At 42.6% G+C, this 22,328-nt stretch overlaps 1 protein-coding gene across 1 annotated transcript in view; it reads left to right on the top strand.

Annotated features, from left to right (window-relative positions):
• The window catches only part of AOX1 (aldehyde oxidase 1), a 57,441-nt gene extending 51,616 nt beyond the window's left edge, over positions 1–5,825 (top strand). The window contains exons 24-27 of the mRNA XM_028121698.2: positions 595–660; positions 2,440–2,628; positions 3,332–3,499; positions 4,461–5,825. Of these exons, the coding sequence (XP_027977499.2) occupies positions 595–660; positions 2,440–2,628; positions 3,332–3,499; positions 4,461–4,511 (474 nt within the window). The 3' untranslated portion in view covers positions 4,512–5,825. The remainder of the gene's footprint in view (positions 1–594; positions 661–2,439; positions 2,629–3,331; positions 3,500–4,460) is intronic.
• Positions 5,826–22,328: the final 16,503 nt, after the last annotated feature.

The following is a 22,328-nucleotide window of genomic DNA, read 5'->3' as shown; positions in this document are numbered from 1 at the left end:
AGGTATTACCAGTAACCTGGCTGGGCCTGCCATAGTCCTCATTTGTAGCTTATCAGGAACTTTTGGTCACCAAGTTGTGCTTTAGATTTATCTTTCCTCTGCTCTCAAAATGAAGAATCTACAACAGCAGATAACAGTTGGAGACTTTTTGGCTGATGCACCCTGAGTTCTGGCCTTCAGTCAACGTCACCCAGCCAGCTGGACTCTGGATGTTGGGTTGTATGGTAGCCACAGAGCTTTTCAACAAGGATCATGAGGGCTGTAAACATTTTCTGTGTCATAGATTATGTCTGCTGCGCTGGGTTGAACTCAGTAAGTTACATCACTCAGCCGGAACAAAGTCAAATATTTTTCTCTCGTTTCTGAAGAAAAAAAAAAATCAGTGCTTAAGCTGGTTGAGTATGTGTATAATTTTGAAAGTTATACAAGATAGACTGGTGACCCAATAAAATTTTTGTTGATTCTTTCTCCTGAAATGTATTGTGGCCCCAAAAATGTTCTATACCAATGGCACCCTGGCAGGAACTGTTTCTCAGCCTTCTCTCCTAAGTTGTACTCATTAAAATAAACATTTTTGCTCTTTTTTATTACCAGAACATCAGAACAGACATTGTTATGGATGTAGGCTGCAGCATAAATCCAGCCCTTGACATAGGCCAGGTACGTGTACCTGCTTTGCCTCAACCCCATTTGTAAAAGCCAGAACCGCTGTGGGGGTCTGTAGGGAAAACATTCTGTCCGGCTTATTCGTCATGGTAGTTTTCTACCCCTGTAAGTCAGAATCCATCTATTCAGGCCAGCCACAGAGCTCAGATCTCTTACTGTTTAAAAAAAGGGAAGGAAACAAAGATGTTTTAAGTAGTTTCTGAAGAGACATGCAGTCTGTGACTGAGGAGCTTGAGGGAGGCAGAAGAAGCAAGCCTCGAGGTGTCAGAATGCGCCCCACACCTCTGGGATTAGAAGTAGACTGGAGGCTAAGTGTGAAGTCTTGGGCATACAATGGGCTCTAGCTTCGAGGAGTTTAAAGTCGGGTTGGGATAACATCAAACAGTTACAGCAGTAGCCATTAATAATAGGTAGCCTGTTTTGCCCACAGTTCTCTTTTATTTAAATTTGAAACATAACATAATAAAATAAAATAAAAATAAATAAATTTGAAATAATTGACAAGATTAAAAAATCACTGGCTGTGTTACCTAAGTATTCAAATGGCTAGTGTTTCTTGGAAACACAGAAAATTTGCCAACACTGGCGCTGCATTTCCACAAGGAAAAGTCAGTTGGCTCCCTTTTTTAAGAGAAGCATGTACTCTGTGATTCTATGAGTCAGGACTCACCTGGAAGCTTCACTCACTTTCCTTTCCTGTCTCCTACCTGTGGGCAATTCAGCTAACTACCCGCAGTTTAGAACATAATTGGAGGTACTCTCCAATCATGACACGTGTTCATGGAGAATGGGAAGAGTGGGTGGGTTGAAGAAGTCAAAACAGGCTTCAGGGAGGCCCCAGGTTTAGGGAATGAACAGGAAAAGGCATTCTGGGTGGGAGGAGAGTGGAGGACCTAAAGAAAGACAGGAAATCCAGCCTGCTCTGTGTTCAGGGGCAATGGGGGGCGGGAGAGGGGCATGACAACGGTGGTGAGTGCCTGCGTGCCCGTCAGTGGAATGGAAGGTGTGGCTGCAGGCAGAGACCAGTAGGGGGCTGGGTTGGTGGAGGCGCTCCAGAGACAGGCGCCTGCCTTAGTAGGTGGAGGTGATGGTGGCCTGGCGCGTCATCTAGGCTTTTTAAAAGGAGGATTCATCTAACATTGTGTTAGAGAAGAATCTCCCCGCAAATAGACGCAAGGTAGGCCGGAGGGTGGGGTGGAGAAAATGGCACACAGAGGAGACCCAGAAGTCAGGAAGATGTGTGGAAAGCCAATTTTGTCCACATGCTGACATCTAAGAATCGGAGCGTTTTAAAGCTGTGTAGGAAGCTCGGAGAGCACACGGTTCATATAACTAACAAGTGAGGAAACAGGGGCCAGGAATGAGAGGCCACGCCCACTTGCGAGCCAGGATTGTGGTGAGGTGAGGGGACTCTCCAAGCCCTGTCAGTGTGCTGGGGGCTATGGACAGATCGGTCAGAGGGTTCCTTCTGGCTCATGGCCCGAAAAAGGAGGGCCTTTGGGCCACAGGCTATTTGAGGCCTCTTCTAGGGCTACACTTTCACTGCCAAATTGAGATTCAAAGTCAAGTTCTTTGCCTTTGAACTGCGCACCGAATAAGATGTTCAGAAATGAGGTAAACTTCTAAGTAAACTTTCAGAGGCATCTTCCAGGACATGCTGCAAACCCTCTTGCGCTGTATTTTAAAAATTCAAATAAACAGCATGAAGTTGAAATGCTCCTGTTGGTTGTATTTTCTCATATATGGAAATTCTTTTCTTCCCCCCTCCCCCAGATTGAAGGTGCATTTATTCAAGGCATGGGACTTTATACAATCGAGGAGCTGCATTATTCTCCTCAGGGTGTCCTGTATACTCGTGGTCCAAACCAATATAAAATCCCTGCCATCTGTGACATCCCCACAGAGTTGCACATTTCTTTATTGCCTCCGTCTCAAAGCTCAAATACCCTGTATTCATCGAAGGTGAGCTGTGCTTGATAAATAAATGCATGTTTATGTGATTCGTGATATCTGTGCAGGGGGCTGGGGGAGGTGCCTTCATTTCTTGGTTGTTTGAGGTTTTTACCAGCCTTATAGAAGAAAAGGCCCTATTAAATATTTTAATTTTAAATTAATTTAACATTGTTACAACTTTTTTTAAATACTTCAAATTTTGGAGCCTAACATGAACTACTGTTACCATCAGGTTGTATCTGATCTTTTGTTTTGCAATAATCATCTCATACCTATGTCTGCTTTCTCCATTTGGCATCATTTCCTTAGGCAGGAATCCTAAGAATGAGAATACTAGGTTAAAATATCAAATTACTTTTTTAAAAGAAAAAAGTTACATGTATAATAATATTTTATAGGGGCACTTGGGTGGCTCAGTTGGTTGGGCATCTGACTCTTGGTTCTGACTTGGTTTGTGATCTCATGGGGTGTGGGATTGAGCCCCCCATTCTCCACTCTCAGTGGAGAGTCTGCTTGAGGATTCTCTCCCTCTCCCCCTCCCCCCCCACACATGTGCACACTCTCTCTCTCTGTGAAATAAATAAATCTTTAAAAATAAGAACATTTTATATAGGCATCTATACACATGTTTACCTATAGATGCACATATACATATATATACATAGAGGTACAAAGAGAGAGTCATAATCTGGTTGACTTGTTTCTCTTCAAGGGTCTAGGAGAGTCTGGGATATTCCTGGGATGTTCAGTGTTTTTTGCCATTCATGATGCGGTGAATGCAGCCCGACAGGAGAGAGGCCTCTTTGGACCATTAAAGCTCAATAGTCCCCTGACACCCGAGAAGATTAGAATGGCCTGTGAAGATAAGTTCACAAAAATGGTATGATCTGCTCATAAAATTCTGAATTTTTGTTCCCTGTCCTTGCAGTCGGGTTTTATTAACTCACCACGGTGTTTTCCCGTGGAAAAAAAGGTGACAGGGATCCTGAGGGCATTTGAACATGGGAAGAGCAGACTGACCCTTAGAGTGCAGTTTTTCATCAGCCTGGTCCTGCCTGCCCTACAGCGGGGCTCAGTTCTACACCACTTGAAAATGAAGGTTCATTGCTCTTTCATCAGTTACGTGTTCCTCCTTGGTTTTGTTCCCTTCCCAGGATATATTGGTCAGGAATGGGAGTTCAGGAACTGTTTCCTGAACCTAAGACCCCCAGGCCAAGAATATGGGCCACGCCAACAGTCTGTCCCGCTCTATCCAGTCAGATACTTGAGAAAGTGTGTGTAATTCCTGATTTGAACTGGAGAGTGGGAGGGGCCCTTTCTGGCCCAAGCCCAAGAGCAGAATCCCTCATGCATCAACACCCCTGCGGAGCAAACCTCTCAGCTCTCCTTGGTCACATTCAGTGATGAGACTTGAACTGTGGGAGAAAGTCATGCTGTTGACAGTGACCCCTCCGACTGTATACAAGGTATTCCCTATATTGAGGGGAGAGCCCCTCCTACTGTTTCTGTCAGTGCTGGCTCTGTGTGCTACCCCTTACAGCTTGTCCTCAGCCCCGTGGATCATCTCTTCACTATGGAGGAACACAGAGACTAGTTCCACTTTTCATTTGTCCCCTTCGAGTGTGAAATGATGACTGTTGTAGCTGTTCTGCCTCGCAGTCCCGTCCGGCCCTCGCACCCTCCTCATGCTGTCATTCTGAGGCCTCACTTTGTCCTGGTTGTCCTCTGCGTGGTTTTTATCCTGTTTCGTTTCGTTTCGTTTTGTTTTGTTTTATGCTATTTTTCACCTGTCACAAATGTTTTCCAAATTGCAAACGTCCACATTTGTTCTTTTATTCCAGATCCCAAAAGACAAACCTGGATCCTATGTTCCTTGGAATGTACCCATATGAATCAAATACAAACTTCTGGGGAAGTGGGACGACTCTTCCGCCATAGCAGTCTCTCCAGTCTTTGTGCTTTAAGACGCTAGGTCTGAAAGATAAACACTCAGAGTTTAGAAACCATTTCACAGAGTATTGCTTTTATATGATGCTGATTTTAAATGTTCCGTTTGGATTTTGATAGATAGGCTTAAGCAATTTAGAAATCATATTTTAAATAGCACAAATACTAACTGGTTTCCTCTAGAATGATATTCTCCATTACTCTGTTTCTTAAATCCACCCAGATGAATGGAATAGAAGATGATGATTTGTATGTGATTCATATTTGGCTTGTATCCACCAACAGAAATTACACTGTCTAGTGAAAGACAATTTTCTAAATAATTTTATTAGTAGTGTGAACTGAAAAGTTGTCATTTTCTCATATGTCCCCATTTGCTATCAGCCTCCTTTTATTGTCAAAATGGATCCAGGCACTGTATCCAAGCATCTGTGGGACTAAAGAAAAAAAAACTGGATAAATTAGACTTCATCAAAACTGAAAACTTTTGTGCTTCAAAAGATACTACAAGAAATTGAAAGACAAACCGCAGAATAGTAGAAAATATTTGCAAATCATGTATCTCATAAAGATGTATTATGCAAGATGTATTTTAAAAAGTCTTACAACTCAGCAATAAAAAGATAAATAATGCAATTTAAAAATGGGCAAAGGAATTGAACAGACATTTCCACAAAGAAGATACATAAATGGCCAGTAAGCACATAAAATGCTTGAAGGCAATAGTCAGTAAAGAAATGCAAACGAAAACCACAATGGAAACCATTTCATTCCCACTAGGATGGCTATCATCAAAATGATGGATAATAGTAAGTGTTGGTAAGGATGTGGAGCAGTTGGAACCCTTATCCATTGCTGGGAAGAATGAAAATGGTGCAGACACTGGAAAAAAACTGGCAGTTCCTCAAAAAGTTAAACATGGACTTACCAAATGACCACTCCTAAGTATATAAACCCAAGAGAATTGAAAACGTGTACACACACAGACTTGTACACAAACGTTCATAGCGTTATTCATAATAACCGAAAGTAGAAACAACCCAGCTGTATCAACAGATAACAAAATACGTTACACAATATGTGGTATATCCATACCAGGGAATATTATTCAGCTATACAAAAAAATGATAATACTGATATATTCTACAACATGGATGAACCTTGAAAACATTGTTTAAATGTAAATAGCCAGACACAAAAAGCTACATATTGTATTATTCCATCTATATGAAACATTGAGAATAAGCAAATTCATGGTAACAGAGAGTCAATTAGTGGTTGCCAGGGGTTGAGGGGTGAGGGGGAGAGGGAAGTGGGGAGGTGATTGCTAACGGGTACAGGGTTTCTTTTTGGGGTGATGAAAATGTTCTGAAATTAGATAGTAGTGGTTGAACAACCTGTGAATATACTAAAAACCACTGAATAGCATGCTCTAAAAGAATTTTATGGTATGTGTATTACATCTCAATTTAAAAATAAAAGCATGTGGAGAGAAACAAAACGTGGGAAAGATTGAGAAGTTGTGACAATCATAAGAAATTTATCCCAATGGACTTCCCAATGGACTTCAGTGACAAGACCTCAATGGGGGCTAAGCAGCAGGACAAAAATCACTGGAAGGTTCCATTTGCATTAAAAAAATATCTACACTGAAGTATAAAATACTAGAGCCTAATGGATGGCACCTTCTCCCTGTCACACTCTCAACTCAAGAACTCTTGTCCCAAGGCCAAGTTAAGATGGCAACAGTTCTTCGTGTTTGCCTTTCATTGCCACATGGATGTGTCTCAAAGACACCTCAGACTTAATGGGTCCCAAACAGACCTCCTTGTCAGTACAGCCATCCCCGAGATGCTAAGCCAGAAGTGAGGGAGTGATCCCAGATGCCCCCTTCTCTTGGTGCATGCCCTTGTTCAGGCATGAAGTCCTGTCAGTCCTACCTCGGAGAAATTTCCTGCATCTGTGCCTCCCTCTCTTTATTCCCATGGCTGATATGTTAGTTCCAAGCCACCATTATTTCTTTTTTTTTTTTAAAGATTTTATTTATTTATTTGACAGAGAGAGCACAAGCAGAGGGAGAGAGAGGGAGAAGCAGGCTCCCTGCTGAGCAAGGAGCCTGACGTGGGACTCGATCCCAGGACCCTGGGATCATGACCCGGGCCGAAGGCAGCCGCTTAACCGACTGAGCCACCCGGGCGTCCCCAAGCCACCGTGGTTTCTAACCTATGTGGTAGTCTCCTTATTATTGTCCTGCATTCATTCTGCTTCCCTTCCAAACCATTCTTCAGATTAAAGTGAAAGTTATGTATAAGTTTATGGACACACACACACACACACGATATGATTATGTTACACCCTTGCTTAAAACCCTTCAGTGGCTTCCTATTCATTGCACCGGAATAGTATCCCAAGTCTCTAAGGTGGCATATGTTCCCTCTGTGATCTGGCCCCAGACTATCTCTCCAGTGTTGTCTCACAACCCCCATTTTTGTCATCAGAATTCCCCATTCTGTTTCTCATTCTGGGGCCTTGGTCCTCTGCCTGAGAGATGCTGTCACTCCCATCCCTCCTTTTGTCTGCCACTATGTAGTGCTTCTTAAATTTTAAAATGCACACAAATAACCTGAAGGTGTTGTTAAAATGCAATCAAGCAATCCCAGAAGCAAGAAGGTGTGATGGAAGTGGTCCATCTAGAATCAAGCACAAGTAGGACCAGAAGGAACCCAGTTACCCTCTGCTGTTACATCGGCATTCCTCCTGCAGGTCATACAAATGGCTACGTGGTGGGGCGAGAGGCCCCTCATGACAAGCTGAAGGAGAAGGAGAAAGTGAGCTTGGTTCACAGATGGGTTGGTTGGAAAAAAGTCCAAGCTTGGTTCACAAATCAGTATGTGCATACAAGCCAGATATGGGCAGTGACTGCACTACAGACCCACTCAGAGGCGGTGAGGGGAAATTCTCCCAATGGGCAGAGTTTTGGGTAGTGCACCTGGTTATCCACTCTGTGTAGAAAACAGAGTGGCCCGAGGTTAGGGTATATATGTGTAGTAGCAAATGGTTTGGCCAGCTGGGCAGGACCTGGAAGGGGAAAGATTGGAAGACGGGGGGCAAGAGGCTCATGAATGGGTATATGGGAATGGGCACAACGTGTCAAAATGTTCATATTGCACATTAGAAATATAAACTGTTCACTACATAAATTTAGAAAAAACAATGTGGAAAACTTACCTTTCTTCCATTCACAAAATAAGTTCATCTGACTCTTCAGAATGAGATATTGTGCCAAAATAATTGGCTGGATATTATGAAGTTGCATCAAAAACACTTGCTGCTATGTCTGCCTGAGACCATGTTGGTGAAGGCTGTGGGGAACAGACTTCCTTTTGCAGGCTTCGTTGGACTTGTACACACATTTTGGAAAGTGAGTTAGTTGGGCCTCTCAGCAGTCCCACCCAGAAATCCCAGTTCCAGTTGAAATCTCCCACCATGAAAGAGGCACTAAACAACAAAGTATGTACACAAAATGGCATTTGACATTAGCCATCTCTGCCATTGGTCACCCCACTGCTTGACACGGTGGGCGTGGGAAGAGTCATGACAGCAGGGTTGGGTGCTATGCTTCCACGTAGCTGCTGCCACAGCTGAATGTGCAACCTGCCCCAACACAAGCCAGGACTAGCCCCCAAGTTAGCACCATTGTCCCAGGAGACCAGTTAGCCCCTGGGGGGCACACTTGACAACTCCACGCTGGAAGGAGCAGTGATTTATTTTAACAGAAATAGATACGCATTCTGGGTAAAGGTTTGCCTTGCCTGCCTGTACGGCCTTAGCCATTACCACCTAAGGGCCTGTGCAATGTTACGTGCACCCTCGTAAGATCCCCATGTAACACTGCCTCAGACCAGTTTACAGCCAAGTAAGGGCAGCTATTCTACAGCAACGGGGTGAGAGTGTGACCTGTGATCCACTGGTCTTTTCACATCTGTACCACTCAGAAGTGCAATGGATATTGCTCCGATAGAGCAATGGAATGGCCTAGAGAAATGCCAGCTAGGAGGCTTGGGAGGATGGAGCCCCATCCTCCAGGATGCAGGATACTTGAAATCCAATGGACAGTTAACAAGCTGGCAGAAAATATCTGGACACTTATAGCAGAATATGGTTAATATCCACTGTATATAATTAAATTCTTTAAATTGATAAGTCAAAAACCTAATAGAAAACAAACGACAGAAGAATAAATACAAATATTCACCAAATGTATACCAAGATGGAAAAAAACCTAAAAATAAGAAATGCCAATTTTGGACTGTCCCTTTTCCCCCACATATTTGAAAAACTGTAGCATGGATAATACGCAGTGTTGGTGAAGGCTGTGGGGGAAAAGACAACCTCTCATACATGATTCACCATATTAGCACACACATTTTGGAAGATGAGTGAGTTGGACCTAGCAGCATGCTTACCCTTCAACCCAGAAATTCCAGTTCTTAGAATTTATGCAGCAGAAATACTTGCTCAGATGTGCCACGTTAAAGCCTAAGAGTTTTCATTGCAGCATTGTTTGTGATAGTGAAAAATGGAAAACAAATTAATGTGAACTAATAGAGGAGAGTTTACGGCAATAATGAAAAGGCTAACAGACACATGAAAAAGTGCTCCACATCATTCAGCATCAGGGAAATACAAATCAAAACCTCAGTGAGATACCACCCCACATCAGTCAGAATGGCTAAAATTAACAAGTCAGGAAATGACAGATGCTGGCGAAGATGCGGAGAAAGGGTAACCCTCTTACACTGTTGGTGGGAATGCAAGCTGGTGCAGCCACTCTGGAAAACAGTATGGAGGTTCCTCAAAAAGTTAAAAATAGAACTACCCTATGATCCAGTGATCACACTACTAGGTATTTATCCAAAGAATACAAAAATAGTGATTCAAAGGGGCACCTGTGTTGAGAGCAACAATGTCCACAAGAGCCAAACTACGGAAAGAACCCAGATGTCCATCCACAGATAGATGGCTAAAGAAGATGTGGTGTATACATACAATGGAATATTACTCAGCCATCAAAAAATGAAAATTTTGCCATTTGTAGCAACATGGATGGAACTAGAGGGTATTATGCTAAGCAAAATAAGTCAGACAAAGACAAATACCATACGATTTCACTCATATGTGGAATTTAAGAAACAAAACAGATGAACATAGGGGAAGGGAAGGAAAAACAAGGTAAAGACAGGGAGGCAAGCCATGAAAGACTCTTAACTCCAGGGAACAAGCTGAGGGCTGCTGGAGGGGAGGTGGGGGTGGGGGACTGGGTGATGGGCATTAAGGAGGGCACATCATGTGATGGGCACTGGGTGTTATAGGCAACTGACGAATCACTAAATTCTACCCTTGGAACTGATAATATACTATATGTTAACTGACTTGAATTTAAATTAAAAATTTTTTTCAAAAAAGAAAAAAAGGTAACATTTATTAAGAACTTACTAGGTGCCAGGCACTCTTCCAAGTACTCTACATGTATGAGCTGATTTCATCCTCACAACAACCCCGAGAGAGGTACAGCCTCTTTGTCCATTTCACAGGCGAGGCAATTGAGGCACAGAGAGCCTAAGTAACCTGAAAAAAAGCAAAATTTGAAATAGTATGAATAGTTGATTTCACTTTTTAGAAACCAACAAAAAAGAATTCATGTATGTAAATGCGTGGGGGGGGGACATTCTGTATGTATATGGAGGAGTCTGGTAATCATTAACTCTGAAAAGTGAATATTGGGAAGGAGTTTTTTCATTTTATGCTTTATACACTTTTGTATTTTTGATTGTTTTTAAAAAAATAAGCATTTGTTTTAGAATTTAAAAACAAATACATTAACACCTAAAAATGCACCTGAATGCATTGTGTCTGCATGATTTAGTTCCATTTCACTGACCCAAGAAGGTTTTGTTGCTGATTATAAGAAGAAATTTTATTCCAGGGCGGAAAAATTATGCATTGTTTAAGAACTACATTGAGATCGAAGTTCAACTTGGCTTAAGGCAGGAAGAAAATGGGGGTAGCAGAGGAAGATGCGGAAATGAGAGGATTGGGAGCATAGCAGACAGGATTTGATTAGAGGAAAAACAGCAGACTCCTCAGTGCAGAAACAGACCCCAGGAGAAGTCTAAATGTCTGCCCTCCACCCTCCTCAGAGCCCTCCTGAAGGCAGATGACCACATTCAGGGGCACATTCAAGTTCTCTGATTCTCCCCTTGAGAGGTACAGTGAATTTCACGTGCATTCAGCAGCCTGACCATTTGGGGGAAAGCTTAATTATCCTCATTCTTCCTCCCACCAGTATTTTTAAGCTTCCCCTGTCCTAGGCACTGGGAACCAGTTACCTGCCTTCATGGAGCTTACACTCCGGTGAAGTTATTGAATGACTTGCCTTCGAGGTGGTCTGCTTTGACTTTTCCTTATATCCTCTGGATCTTTATAAAATCACACATAACCTCGCGATTGGAAGGTAACGAGTTAATGATTTGACCAACCATAATAGCTGGTAAACTGAAAAGGACATAGGAATAAATAGAGGTCATTTCAACTCCTGAAATACATTTTTAACAAGATTGTTTGGAGGAGGAAATGGCTTTCTTCATTCCAAGTAATAAAAGATTTTATTTTTAGGTAACCACACTCAAATTCAAAATCATTTATGTGACGGCTCGGCTTTAATATGTACTCAACTAGTTAGACTCATGTCAAAGTAATTGCTATTATAATCACCTAAATGCATTTTTCTTTTTTCGGGAAACCACTGCTGTAGTGAAAGCAATGCTCAGCTTCATTGTCCAAACTCTGAAACCACATCTCTGTCCCCGCCCGCCTGGGGCCCATCTTCTGCTCTCTCTTTGGAGCTACCGTCACCACCGCAGAAGGTGCAGGAAGCAGCAAATCCAGGATTCGCCTAGTTCAAGTAAGAGTATATGTTAACAAGTTCAGAATAACTATGGATTTAGGGGGCTTCTTTAGTGGCCTGAGCCATGGGTTAGGGTTTTAGAGGACCAAGATCACATGTGAAGGTTTTCGTCCCTTTTATAGGAAGAAAAGTTTCCCTTTTCTCAAGTTCTTTTATCCTCCGGATTTCTATATTACCATTTGAAGTTATACTTCCGTAAAAATGTGAGGGGAGGTGGTCCAGAGGGAGTGACACCCCATCTGTGTGACCTTGGACTGTCTCATTGCCTCAGGGAGGAATCCTCCCTTCAGGAAGGCTGTGGGTCCTATGCACACAGAAAGGGGACAATTCACCTTTATCTTGGTTCCTGTAATAAAATGAGAAAAACAAGGAGGCATAATCTATGTTTGGTCCGTGTAAATAGTCACACTACAAATTCTACCAGAAAAAAAAAAAAAACTTCTGTGATTTGGATATTTAAATTTCGCATGTTATGTAATAGTCTTTAATCAAGACTATATTTGTTGAATATTCCCTAAACTGAGTTCTAAAGCCCTTGGGAGTGAGGATTATGTCTGTTCTAAAAATACCTTCCCAGACCATAAGGAATTGGTTGCCCTAAAAGTTGCTGGCAGACCACTGAGCCAGAGGCCAGAAGGAAGAAATATCACAGGGCTTTTTGTCCTTTTGCCTTCGAGAAACTCCTCAGGTCATCAGAGGTACAGGTGTATTGATCTCAAGGCTGATTTTGTATAGGATTTTTTAACTCATGTACTGAAGATGCATTAGTAAAAATGTCCCAAAGTGAATGGAACACCAGATGACCCTCCAACATCAGAACAGGTAGTGAAAAGTCAAAAAGCTGGAGCTCTCTTTATGAACAGAAGACTTTACAATAAATTCCTCCAAGTCCAATTCTTTTTTTTCCCCCCAAGCAGTAGCAGAATGAGAGAGGCAACAAAGTAGACGCAGATGATCTCAATGTCTGTGGTCTTGGTTGAATCCGAACTGAGCTCTAGAAGCCATGCCCTGAATTGACTTTGAGGGCTTCCTCTCCCACCTGCCTCCATGGAGTCTCTACCCAGAAAGCTTCTGTCAGCATCTTAAATGTGAACAATTACAGCATTTCTAGTGGATTCCTGACAGGCCTGTGCCTACCTCTGCCTTTACCAATCAGAATCCTCTGTCTCATTTCTGAGAGCTTTCTGCCCATCACTTTTAGCCTGGATCCTCTGTGTTCTTTGTTTTTAGGAAGTTTGCTAATGGCCATGGCACCCAGTATGGATTTTGCACCCCAGGCATAGTAAGGAGCGTCTGCACTCTGAAGGAACCATCTGGAGCCCTCCACAGAGCGGTCCATGGGAAGCTTGGGGGTGAGTCACAAACCCCTACACTGTAGAATGAATATTATCTTTAACAAGAGGACCAGAGACGCTTGAACATTTTCCTCCAGGGAAGTGGGCCAAAGGACTTGACATTTATTTGTTGATCTTTATGATCCATGCCTCTCAAGCGGTGTTAGCAAGGATTATCCATCCCTGTCTAGCAGAAGGGGAAACTGAGGCAGCCAGCCAGAAAGTAAAGTGAATTTTCCATATGACTAGTACATTCTTGGCACCAAATCAATTGTTCCTGATCATTTTAGTGTAACATATGTTTGGATAGCATATGCTTATCGAATCCATGTGCATGGGTGACTTTGATGAAATTGCAGTGTTAATGGAAGGGTGTCTGGAAATATTTTTAATTATGTACTTAGAGCTAACTAAAAGAAGCAAGGACCTCTGGGTTGTTTTCATTTTGTTGTAGCTGTTGCTGCTATACTTGTTATTTAAGTATTATTAATGCTTAGGAAATCGTAGACTGTTAGGGATTCGGAAAAAATCACTTATGACTCGTAAACTTACATTCGGTTGAAATGCCTTAGGACTTTTAAAGTGGTATTTCCCCCTTCTCTGCCTTTTGGAAACTTTTAAATTCTTATTAAGTTTCATATATTCACTCTGTTCTATTAAGATACTTTTTAACTTTTATTCTATTATTTGAAAATCTGATGAACGTTGCCTTCGATCTGCACATAAGTTGTTGATTAAAGTATCAGACACAGTAAGCCAAGCAAAGAACTCTGAGAAAATTAAGCAGCACTGTTAACATAGAGCTGTTGTTCAGTCAAGTGCAGACCCTCCTGTGGTATCATGCATTTCGATTTCTCTGTCCCCTCCACAGAGGGGGCACAGACACCATCAGGTGGCTTGTGAGATCCCCACACACTGTGTCTGCCAGTTTCTCAGTCTAGAAATCTCTTCTCAAAAGGCACTGAGGCTAGTTTTCCCGAGTACCCAGTCTCCTCTTTGGGCCCGCTGCCCTAGGCCCTCTCATCAATACTCCATTCCAAAAGAGATCCAGAAAGCTATCCAAGAGCAAAGTCAACCTCACCTAAATCCATCTTTTTGGAAGCCAGGATCCATGGTCACCTGTCTCCAGTGCTCTGGCCTTGCTCTGGTTTTCTGTGATGTTTCTAAAAGATTACTGACCATGGCTTCACAATCTCATTCACAAATTATTTTAAGGTCATGGGACATAATTCGCCTTGACTGATCTGACCATTTGAATAAATTTAAAGGCTAAGCCCTTTCTTATAATCTCCACATGTCCTGGGCTTCAAGTCTTTCTCTAACTATGCTTGTTTGATGCTTTTAATTTACAAAGCATTCCTTTGGTGAGAAATATGGAAGCAAAAATAGGAATAACTTCTGCCTTCTCTCTGACTTCTGTTAATATTCTATCTTCATTGAGCAGTATATTGAGTCTCTGATACATTTTAGGCTGATAGCATTTTCTGCAAAATACATCCCTTAGACAACTGGACATTGCTCTGTGCCACACTTTTGCCTTTGTTGTCAGTTTGCCCCAGTACTTCCATCATTTGCTCACATCGTTTCTTTGTTTTTGCTGGTCAGAGAGCAGTCTGGTTACAGTGCCTTCCCAAGTCCTTAGTTCTTCCTCATTTATAATTATATCCTCCAAATTACATTTCTGAGCGCTTCCTGTGCATTTTATGCTGTATTTTCTTGTTACAGTTTCTGGTAAATGGGAGAAAGTCCATCATTGTTCTGTACTTTCTGAATTTGGCTTTTTATAAGCCTGTGGCCCTGAGTAACAACACTGGCATTCTTCTCCTTCTCTTGTTATAAATCCAAACATGTTCTCCCCCAAACATTCTGTCACAGGTTCTGTGGTTAGCTTGACAGCCATTCCCCTCATTTATTCCTCTCATTTTTGAGCCAGGCAAAAACTTTTTAATCCCCTCTTCCTTAGAAATGGTAGAATTTTTTAAACCTGGGTAATTGAAGGGTCCCTTCCCAGCTGTATCCTTCCTCTGTTTCAGTTTTCTAATTTGCTTTAGGGAAGCCCCATCCATACCTTTGGTTGGATCAAGTGACCTGTGTTGTCCACCCTGCTGAGAGCTAGATGTTGGTTCAACAGATAGGATGGGATTGGAGGTATGAAGAGATCCCATATTGCGGCTGCTGAGGATACTTCAGACCAAGGAAGCTGGGTTCAATAAGCCAGAAGTAGGAGTCTCAACATTTAGCCAAAAACTGGGGGCCTAGCGATTGATATGAAAAGCAAGGAAGACCAAAGATCAGAGGGTCCAGTTAAAAAACAGGAAGGAAAGAAGTAGTGAATCTAGATAGTTACCTTCAGCAAGCACTGCAGAGAGTTGTAGGCACATTTCTGTTTGTTTCTCTTCAAGCTCTCGCCCTCAAAGTCTCTACCCTCTTCTTTCCTTTCAGGTTCCTGGATTTCCTTTCATGTTTTTATATTTTATGATCATATGGCCTCTGCCTTCTTTGTTAGTTTTTTTTTTTTTTTTTTAATATGGCCAGATACCATTAGTGGGTCTCATCCCTCTGGGTTCGGGTGATGTCTAGTAGACAACAGTTGCTTCACTGCACCAAAATTTCAAGTCCTCTCTCTTAATACCCCAGTCTGTGCTTTCGTATCTGGACACCCCCAAGTAGCTACCTTGTACCAAGTGCTTCCTATAGTCCTGGCTCTGTGCCAGTTGTGCAGAAGACAAAACTGAAGTCCGGAGTGCTCAAGCTATTGCCCAAGATCCCATCACTAGCAAGTGAAAGGGTCAGGACTTGAACCCAGGCAATCTGGTTGTAGAATCTGTGTTCTTTTTTTTTTTTTTAAAGCTTTTATGTATTTATTTGACAGAGAGACACAGCAAGAGAGGGAACACAAGCAGGGGGAGTGGGAGAGGGAGAAGCAGGCTTCCCGCTGAGCAGGGAGCCCGACGCGGGGCTTGATCCCAGGACCCCGATGCAGGACTCGATCTCAGGACCATGGGATCATGACCCGAGGCAAAGGCAGACGCTTAATGACTAAGCCACCCAGGCTCCCCTAGAATCTGTGTTCTTTAACCCCCTCATCTGAATCTGCTTATTTTCCCGATACCGTTTTCTTTGCTATTTTTCCTGGAGAATTACCAGCACCCCTTTACTATAATTATTACTTCCCCGCCCCCCCCACACACAATATAACTAGTGTCCTCTTTGGTTTCATATTTTGGAGTATCATCCAGGTAAGGTTTTAGTCTTCTAAGGTACTTATTTCTTTCTCACACTTATTCACGAACCCTTCTGTAAGCATTAGTTGAGTGCCTTCTGTGCTATAAGTAGTGTGACCACAGTTCATACCCTTAGGGAGAATCAGTCCCAATCAGCATTTCTGAGTCAGGGACAATTCATGTCATCAAGGGACCCATGAATATGCAGAATTTTGTGCAAAGTGTGTGTGGATTCACATGTGACTTTCGTACCTGGGTATATTCACAGAATAGAACTATCATCAGATTCTCAAGAGTCTGTGACTGCCTCCCAGAAAGGTGAGAATCACTGGTCTAAAGGAACACAGAGATAACTATAAAGGACAGTGACATCCTGATTAGCTTGAGGCACCATGCTTCTAAACATGCTTTCCCAACCATGTGAGAGTACTTCCTCTTTGATCGGGTCAGTCCTTCCAATGTTCTATGATTTTTTAATACCATCTAGTGACTGTCAGGAACTTTAAAGGGTCTGAGATTTTACTTACAAGCTAACAAGATGGGCTGATACAGTTCAATGGACGCTAGCAGAACACACAGGACTCCTGTGACTCCTGAGTCAGAGACAAAGACTTTATTCTTCACAGCAAGGGTATAGCTAGGGTCTTAGCATTTCCTATTAGCTCCCCAAGCCCCAATTCCCACAGGGCAACATGGGCCAGGTGACACCAGATGTGCCGTGGGTTGCATTTCAGCAGAGGAACCCTGAGATTAGGGAGCTCAAATTTTTACAATGGGTGGTAAGCCACCCACAAGGTGATGTCCTCTTTAGGGTACTGGACCGTAAGCGTTCCTGCTAATTCCCTCACAGAGAGACACGGCTGCTTGCTATAACAACTCCTTAGAAAGATAGTCTGGAACAGAAGCGGTCAGCGCCTCTGCTCATGCAGCCTGTTCATCTCTGGCATGTGACTTGTATCCCGCGAGGGGTTTCCTCAGTCCTTTTCCTTCCTCGTCACTGACTTCCTGCTCTGCACAGTTCCATGGAGTGCACTCCAGAACTGTGTCCTAAATGTCTTCTGAGGACACTAGTTCAATCTAGAAAAACTACCAGGATTTTATATATGATTTTGGAGGTAGGGGAGGAGAGTCCCAGTTAGAACAAGGGAGACATGCCAAGGGCAGAGACGTGGCCTTTGGGTTGAAATATCACGCATTTCCTTCTCCCTGGGTAACGTCTGCTGCGGTCCTGGGCAGAGACCCATTGGGAAGAGTTGTGAAGCGTCTCTCAATGTTTTAGTCCTGGGAGTGGGAAACCACTGGTAGCTGCTGAGCCCGCTCTTCTGCATTGAGTAGCAAAGCATCACACCCATTACGTGGAATTGGCTTTCAAGGAAAGCACAGTATTGTGCATTAGAGACTCAGGTTTACCATTTTGCCCATCTCAGTGAGGGTAACCACTGATATCTTTCTCAGAAATGCAGGCAGGTAGCACCTTAGTGGCTTATTCAAAAGGAAAGTTTATAAAAATACCATATTCTGACTGAAAACGGATTAGGCCATCTTCCTAATGTCTAGCTTTGTGACAAGGAGAAGCAGAGAAGAGTCTGTTCCTCACACTGCCATTTCAGCTGCACATTTTATGGAATCACAGCCAAAGTAAAACATTTTTGCGAAATAAATGCCTGTCCTCTCTGAATCCGATTCCATCTCTGATTAGTACTAATGGTCTATGAGGAAGAGAGGAGAAACCATTTCCGTCTTTCATGTTGTGCAGAATCAATAGCCACTGAGCATATGTAACATTCATAGAGTAGAGCATTAGCGTCAGACCCTCCTCTGCCCACTTCCTCCACACACAGCCCCCCAAAAACCTATGATAAGTAACTAAGAGAGACAATACAGAATTATTAATTTTAAAAATACAGTTTTCTCCTGCAAAAATATACCTTATAAACTGCAGAAATTGTATAGCCAGAGATGTTTGGATTCCTAAATTGTTAAAAAGGAAAAAATAAAAGGATGTGGAAAAGTGAGAAATGAGTTAAGATGATGCCAAAGGGGACATGCAAGGAAATATGTCCACAGAAAAGACTGAGGAATGGAGATTAAAGAACTATGTAAACAAAATAGACATGAATAATCCATGTAAAACTTCTGTTATGGTGCATTGCAGCTGTAAATATTAGTATTACTATTTACCTGAGCTGGGGAAGCAAGACAAATTGCAGTAAGATGTATTTATATATTTGCTCATTTATTTTTCAAGTCATTTATTCATTCATTATTTATTTGAAATTATGTGTTCTAGAATCTAGGTACCTTCCATTGTCACCTATATTTCATTTTGTTTCCTCATGAATTTAAAGATTACTTGAGTCAATTTAATTAGCCAGGACACTGTCATCAGATAAACACAGAGGAAAGACCTGTGCCAGATTCCCAGGCTGAAATAGATAGAAGGGTTATAGATTTGGCAGAAGGAAGACTCCTTCAGGGAAGCCAGCCCCTGAGTCTCGTGGCAGCTGGGGATCAGTCTTCTCTTGGGCAGTCTGCTCCCCACACCTGTCTCTCAGTTGTTTTGAGCATTAGAGGCCTTAATGAATGGGAAGTCCTGGACTGTGGTAGACAACCAGGAAATTATAGTTGTTATTAACAATTACAGGCAATATGGTTATGTTTTACAAGCATGAACTTCGTTATCAAAATGCATAGCTTCAAATTCTGCTCTTCTTTAGCTATATAACCTGATAAATTATTTAACGTTCCTAAGCCTCTGTTTCCTTATCTGTAAAAGAAGATTATGATCATGAGGATTTAAATTATATCATGTCTGTAAAGTACAAATCAGGCTGAGCACATACCGAGTGCTAAATAAAATGTCTACTACAATTAATACCCCTACAACTACCACCACCACCACCACCACCACCACCACCACCACCACCACCACCACCACCACCACCACCACCACCATCGTTAATACCCCTTTTGGTATCACAACGGTAAGAATCCTGCTTTGCCATCCTTGTTTTCCTTTTATAGAGTTCATCTTGCTGTCAAACGAATGGGGAAGGGAAGTGTTGCTTGGGTCAAGAAGAAAAGAAGCCTGAGAACAAAGCTAGTGTGTCTTTCTTTCTCCTCTTTTATCTGCAACTTTCCATATTTGGTCTGTAAGGATGAACCTGACCAACAGGGCTTGGGGTGCTGGTGGGGACCTCGTGAACATTCTGAAAGCGCTTGCCCTTCTCCCAGTGCTTCTACCCCTTCCCTTCCATTGGCCCTCAACCACCACAAACCCAAGTCTTCCTGGGAGGAAGGAATCCCTGTGCTGGGCCTGTAGGAAATGGCAACTCGACAAAGATGGTTCCAGCATGGTGACACCAACTTTGGGAAGACAGGACCCTGCTCAAGTCCCAGCCTTGAAACTTTCCAGCTTGGGTTTAACTTCCTCCTCAGTATACTTGGGATAATCCTTCAAGTGAAGTATCAGATGGGAAGACTAGATGACGCACATGAGTGATGTACATAAAGTCCCAAACACTGTGACAAGCACATTGCTGTTACATAGTCAATGCCAGTTTTTCCTAATGACTGATGTTTGGAATTGTTCTTAGAACCAGTCTTGGCAAGAGATGGCTTTCTAGAAATTAGAAATTAAATAATTTAATTATTTATTAAATGGTATGATTTAATACATTATATAATAATTATAAATTAAATAATTTGATAAAATTAAAACCTAAAAATTTCTATGTATACCCTTTTTGAACCAGTATTTCCACTTCCAGGAATGTACCCCAGAGAAATAGTTAGAGGTAGGTCAAAGATTTACTATATATGCTTGTCACAATGTTATTTATAATAACAAAAATTAGAAATAAATGTTCAACAATAGGGGATCATTTAAATAAATCATGGCGTACCCATATGATTGGAACTTCAACCCTTGAAAATCCTTTTTTGTGTAATAATTCAATTTGAAAATAAAAATGATTTAAGTAAAAAAAAATTTTAATTGAGCACTCTGACACCAAATTTGTAAGGAAAAACTTGTCTATATATACAGTATGTGTACATATACACAGCAAGAATAGAAAATGGAAGGAAATACATTAATAGTAGTTCTCTTTGTATGGTTGCATTATGAAATTCTAGATTTTATAGCAACTCTACTTGACTTTTTTTACATGAACATGCATTGTAAATTTTATAACAGAAAAAGTTTAAACAAAATAAAATTCCTATGGATGATACAGTAGTTACAAATGCATTCCGTCTGGGGGCACCTGGGTGGCTCAGTCAGTTAAACATCTGACTCTTGGTTTCGACTCAGGTCATGATCCCAGGGTCGTGAGATCGAGCCCCCCGCCCCCCGCCCCGTTGGGTTCTGCCCTGAGTGCAGACTCTGCTTGAGATTCTCTCCTCTCCTTCTCCCTCTGTCCCTACCCCCACTCACTCTCATACTCTCTCCCTCTCTGTCTCTCAAAAAAATAAATAAATCTTTAAAAAAAGAAACACATTCCCTCTGAAAACCAATTTCACTTGGTTTCCAGCGTAGATTGGGAAGGAGAGAGGAAAAATTTAAAAATTGGCATGGCTGCTTATTGGTGACCACCAAATATCATTACCTGGGCTGGCAGGAAAGGGCCGACCTGCCCCTCGCATTTGCAAGAGCTGAAGCAAGAGTTCAAACCGAAGACATCCGCTTCTCTTCTCTTCCTGCCCAGCTCTGCCCTGCACAGATGCTCACATGTCCAAGCTCCATCCATCCCCCAGACGGGCATCTCTTGGCCACCACACAGGCTTAGGGGTGAGTTCCTAGTTGTACTTCTGCCCTCTCTGGGAGGAAGGACTGGAGCAGAGTCAACATGGGCCCTGGAAGTGGGTTTGGGGCTTTGGGGGCAGGGAATTCTGAGGTAGCGTGTCCCCACAGCTTGTGGCTAGAAGACAGAGTGCTGGCTCAGCGTGGACTGTCCCTTTGATCCCGAGGACTCCTTGCCCCTGGGGGAGGGGTGTGGCAAAAGAGGGACAGAGTGGGAACCCAGAGCAGAGTTCCAGTGACCTGAGGCCCAAGGATGATGCTGGGAATAGATTCCTGGGAGCCACATTTGATGCTTCTGACATCAATAGAAATATAAATAAGAATGAACTCCAGGATGTCAGTTTATATGACTAAAAAAATAACGTTATAGAAAATCTAATAAAGTGCTTAATCTAACCATTACTCATTCTTCAGCTGTAATTTCCCCTACATCACCTTCCTGCCGTGTGTCAACTAATCATGTTTCATTGCTGTTAGAACATCCACTTCTCAGTGGTGAGCTTCCCTGGAGCTCCCCCAGCCAGCACACAGAGCGGCACTTGGCAGTCCCCCAGGAACAGCTCTGTTGTGGAAAGCCATTTCCTATTCTGACTCACTCTTTTGCCACTCAGCTTCTGCTACCCCTAATTGCAGTTCATCTTTCTCCAGCTGGGCCCAGAGCTGGGCAGGAGCAGCCTTCAGGTTCCTCTCCCCTCCCCCCCCCCCCCGCCTCCCACCCCCACCTTCTCCTCCCGCCAGAGTGAAACCAGCAGCTGGTCTTGTCTTGCACCACCTCGTGCCCTTGCCCCCAGTCCCCCGCCTTTCAAACAGGACGAATTCAACACCTGCCTGCTAATGCCCACGATGCTTATCAACCTCTGACTTTGTTTTTACCAAAAGACTAAAACATTAACTGTTTTTTCTTAAGGAAGGCCTATGTCAAATTGTATGAAAAAGAAGGATTTCAGACCTAGGACTCAACCCAGGAACACGTTTCCACCTGAACTAGTGGTATGTTCTTTTTCTCCTGATTTATTTCTCTTTTCATGCCAACGATGAGGGAATAAACAGTCCCGTCAGCTCATCCCCAGTTGATACTTTCCAGCATCTTTTACTCAGATATCTTAACCTGAATGTCAAAAGGAAAATGTGAAACATCTTCAAGGCAAAACACACTCATCCTTATAACTTGTTTCTTTAGTTTTCATCCATTAAAAATAAAGCCAGGGTGAAAAAAGACTTAATATCTGTCATAGCAAATTTTACTTAGAATGTTCATTGGCTTGACATCAATTTGTCCCCATGGACAACTTTGTGTTACTGTCAGTCTCAGTAAGTTGTGAAAGGCATTTTTTCTCCCAGGACCTGCCCCTGGGTGGACCCACCTTGTCACTGAACTCTCATCTAGTACAACTCTCCCTCCGTGACCAAAGCAGGAAAGTCACAGTTGATTC

Source organism: Eumetopias jubatus, unplaced genomic scaffold (genome assembly GCF_037043125.1).
Source record: "Eumetopias jubatus isolate StellerSeaLion01/CBP00866 unplaced genomic scaffold, mEumJub1_p1.0 scaffold_3, whole genome shotgun sequence".
NCBI lineage: Eukaryota > Metazoa > Chordata > Mammalia > Carnivora > Otariidae > Eumetopias > Eumetopias jubatus.
Note: the sequence above shows the minus strand (reverse complement) of the source record. Positions and strands in the feature narration are given on the sequence as shown.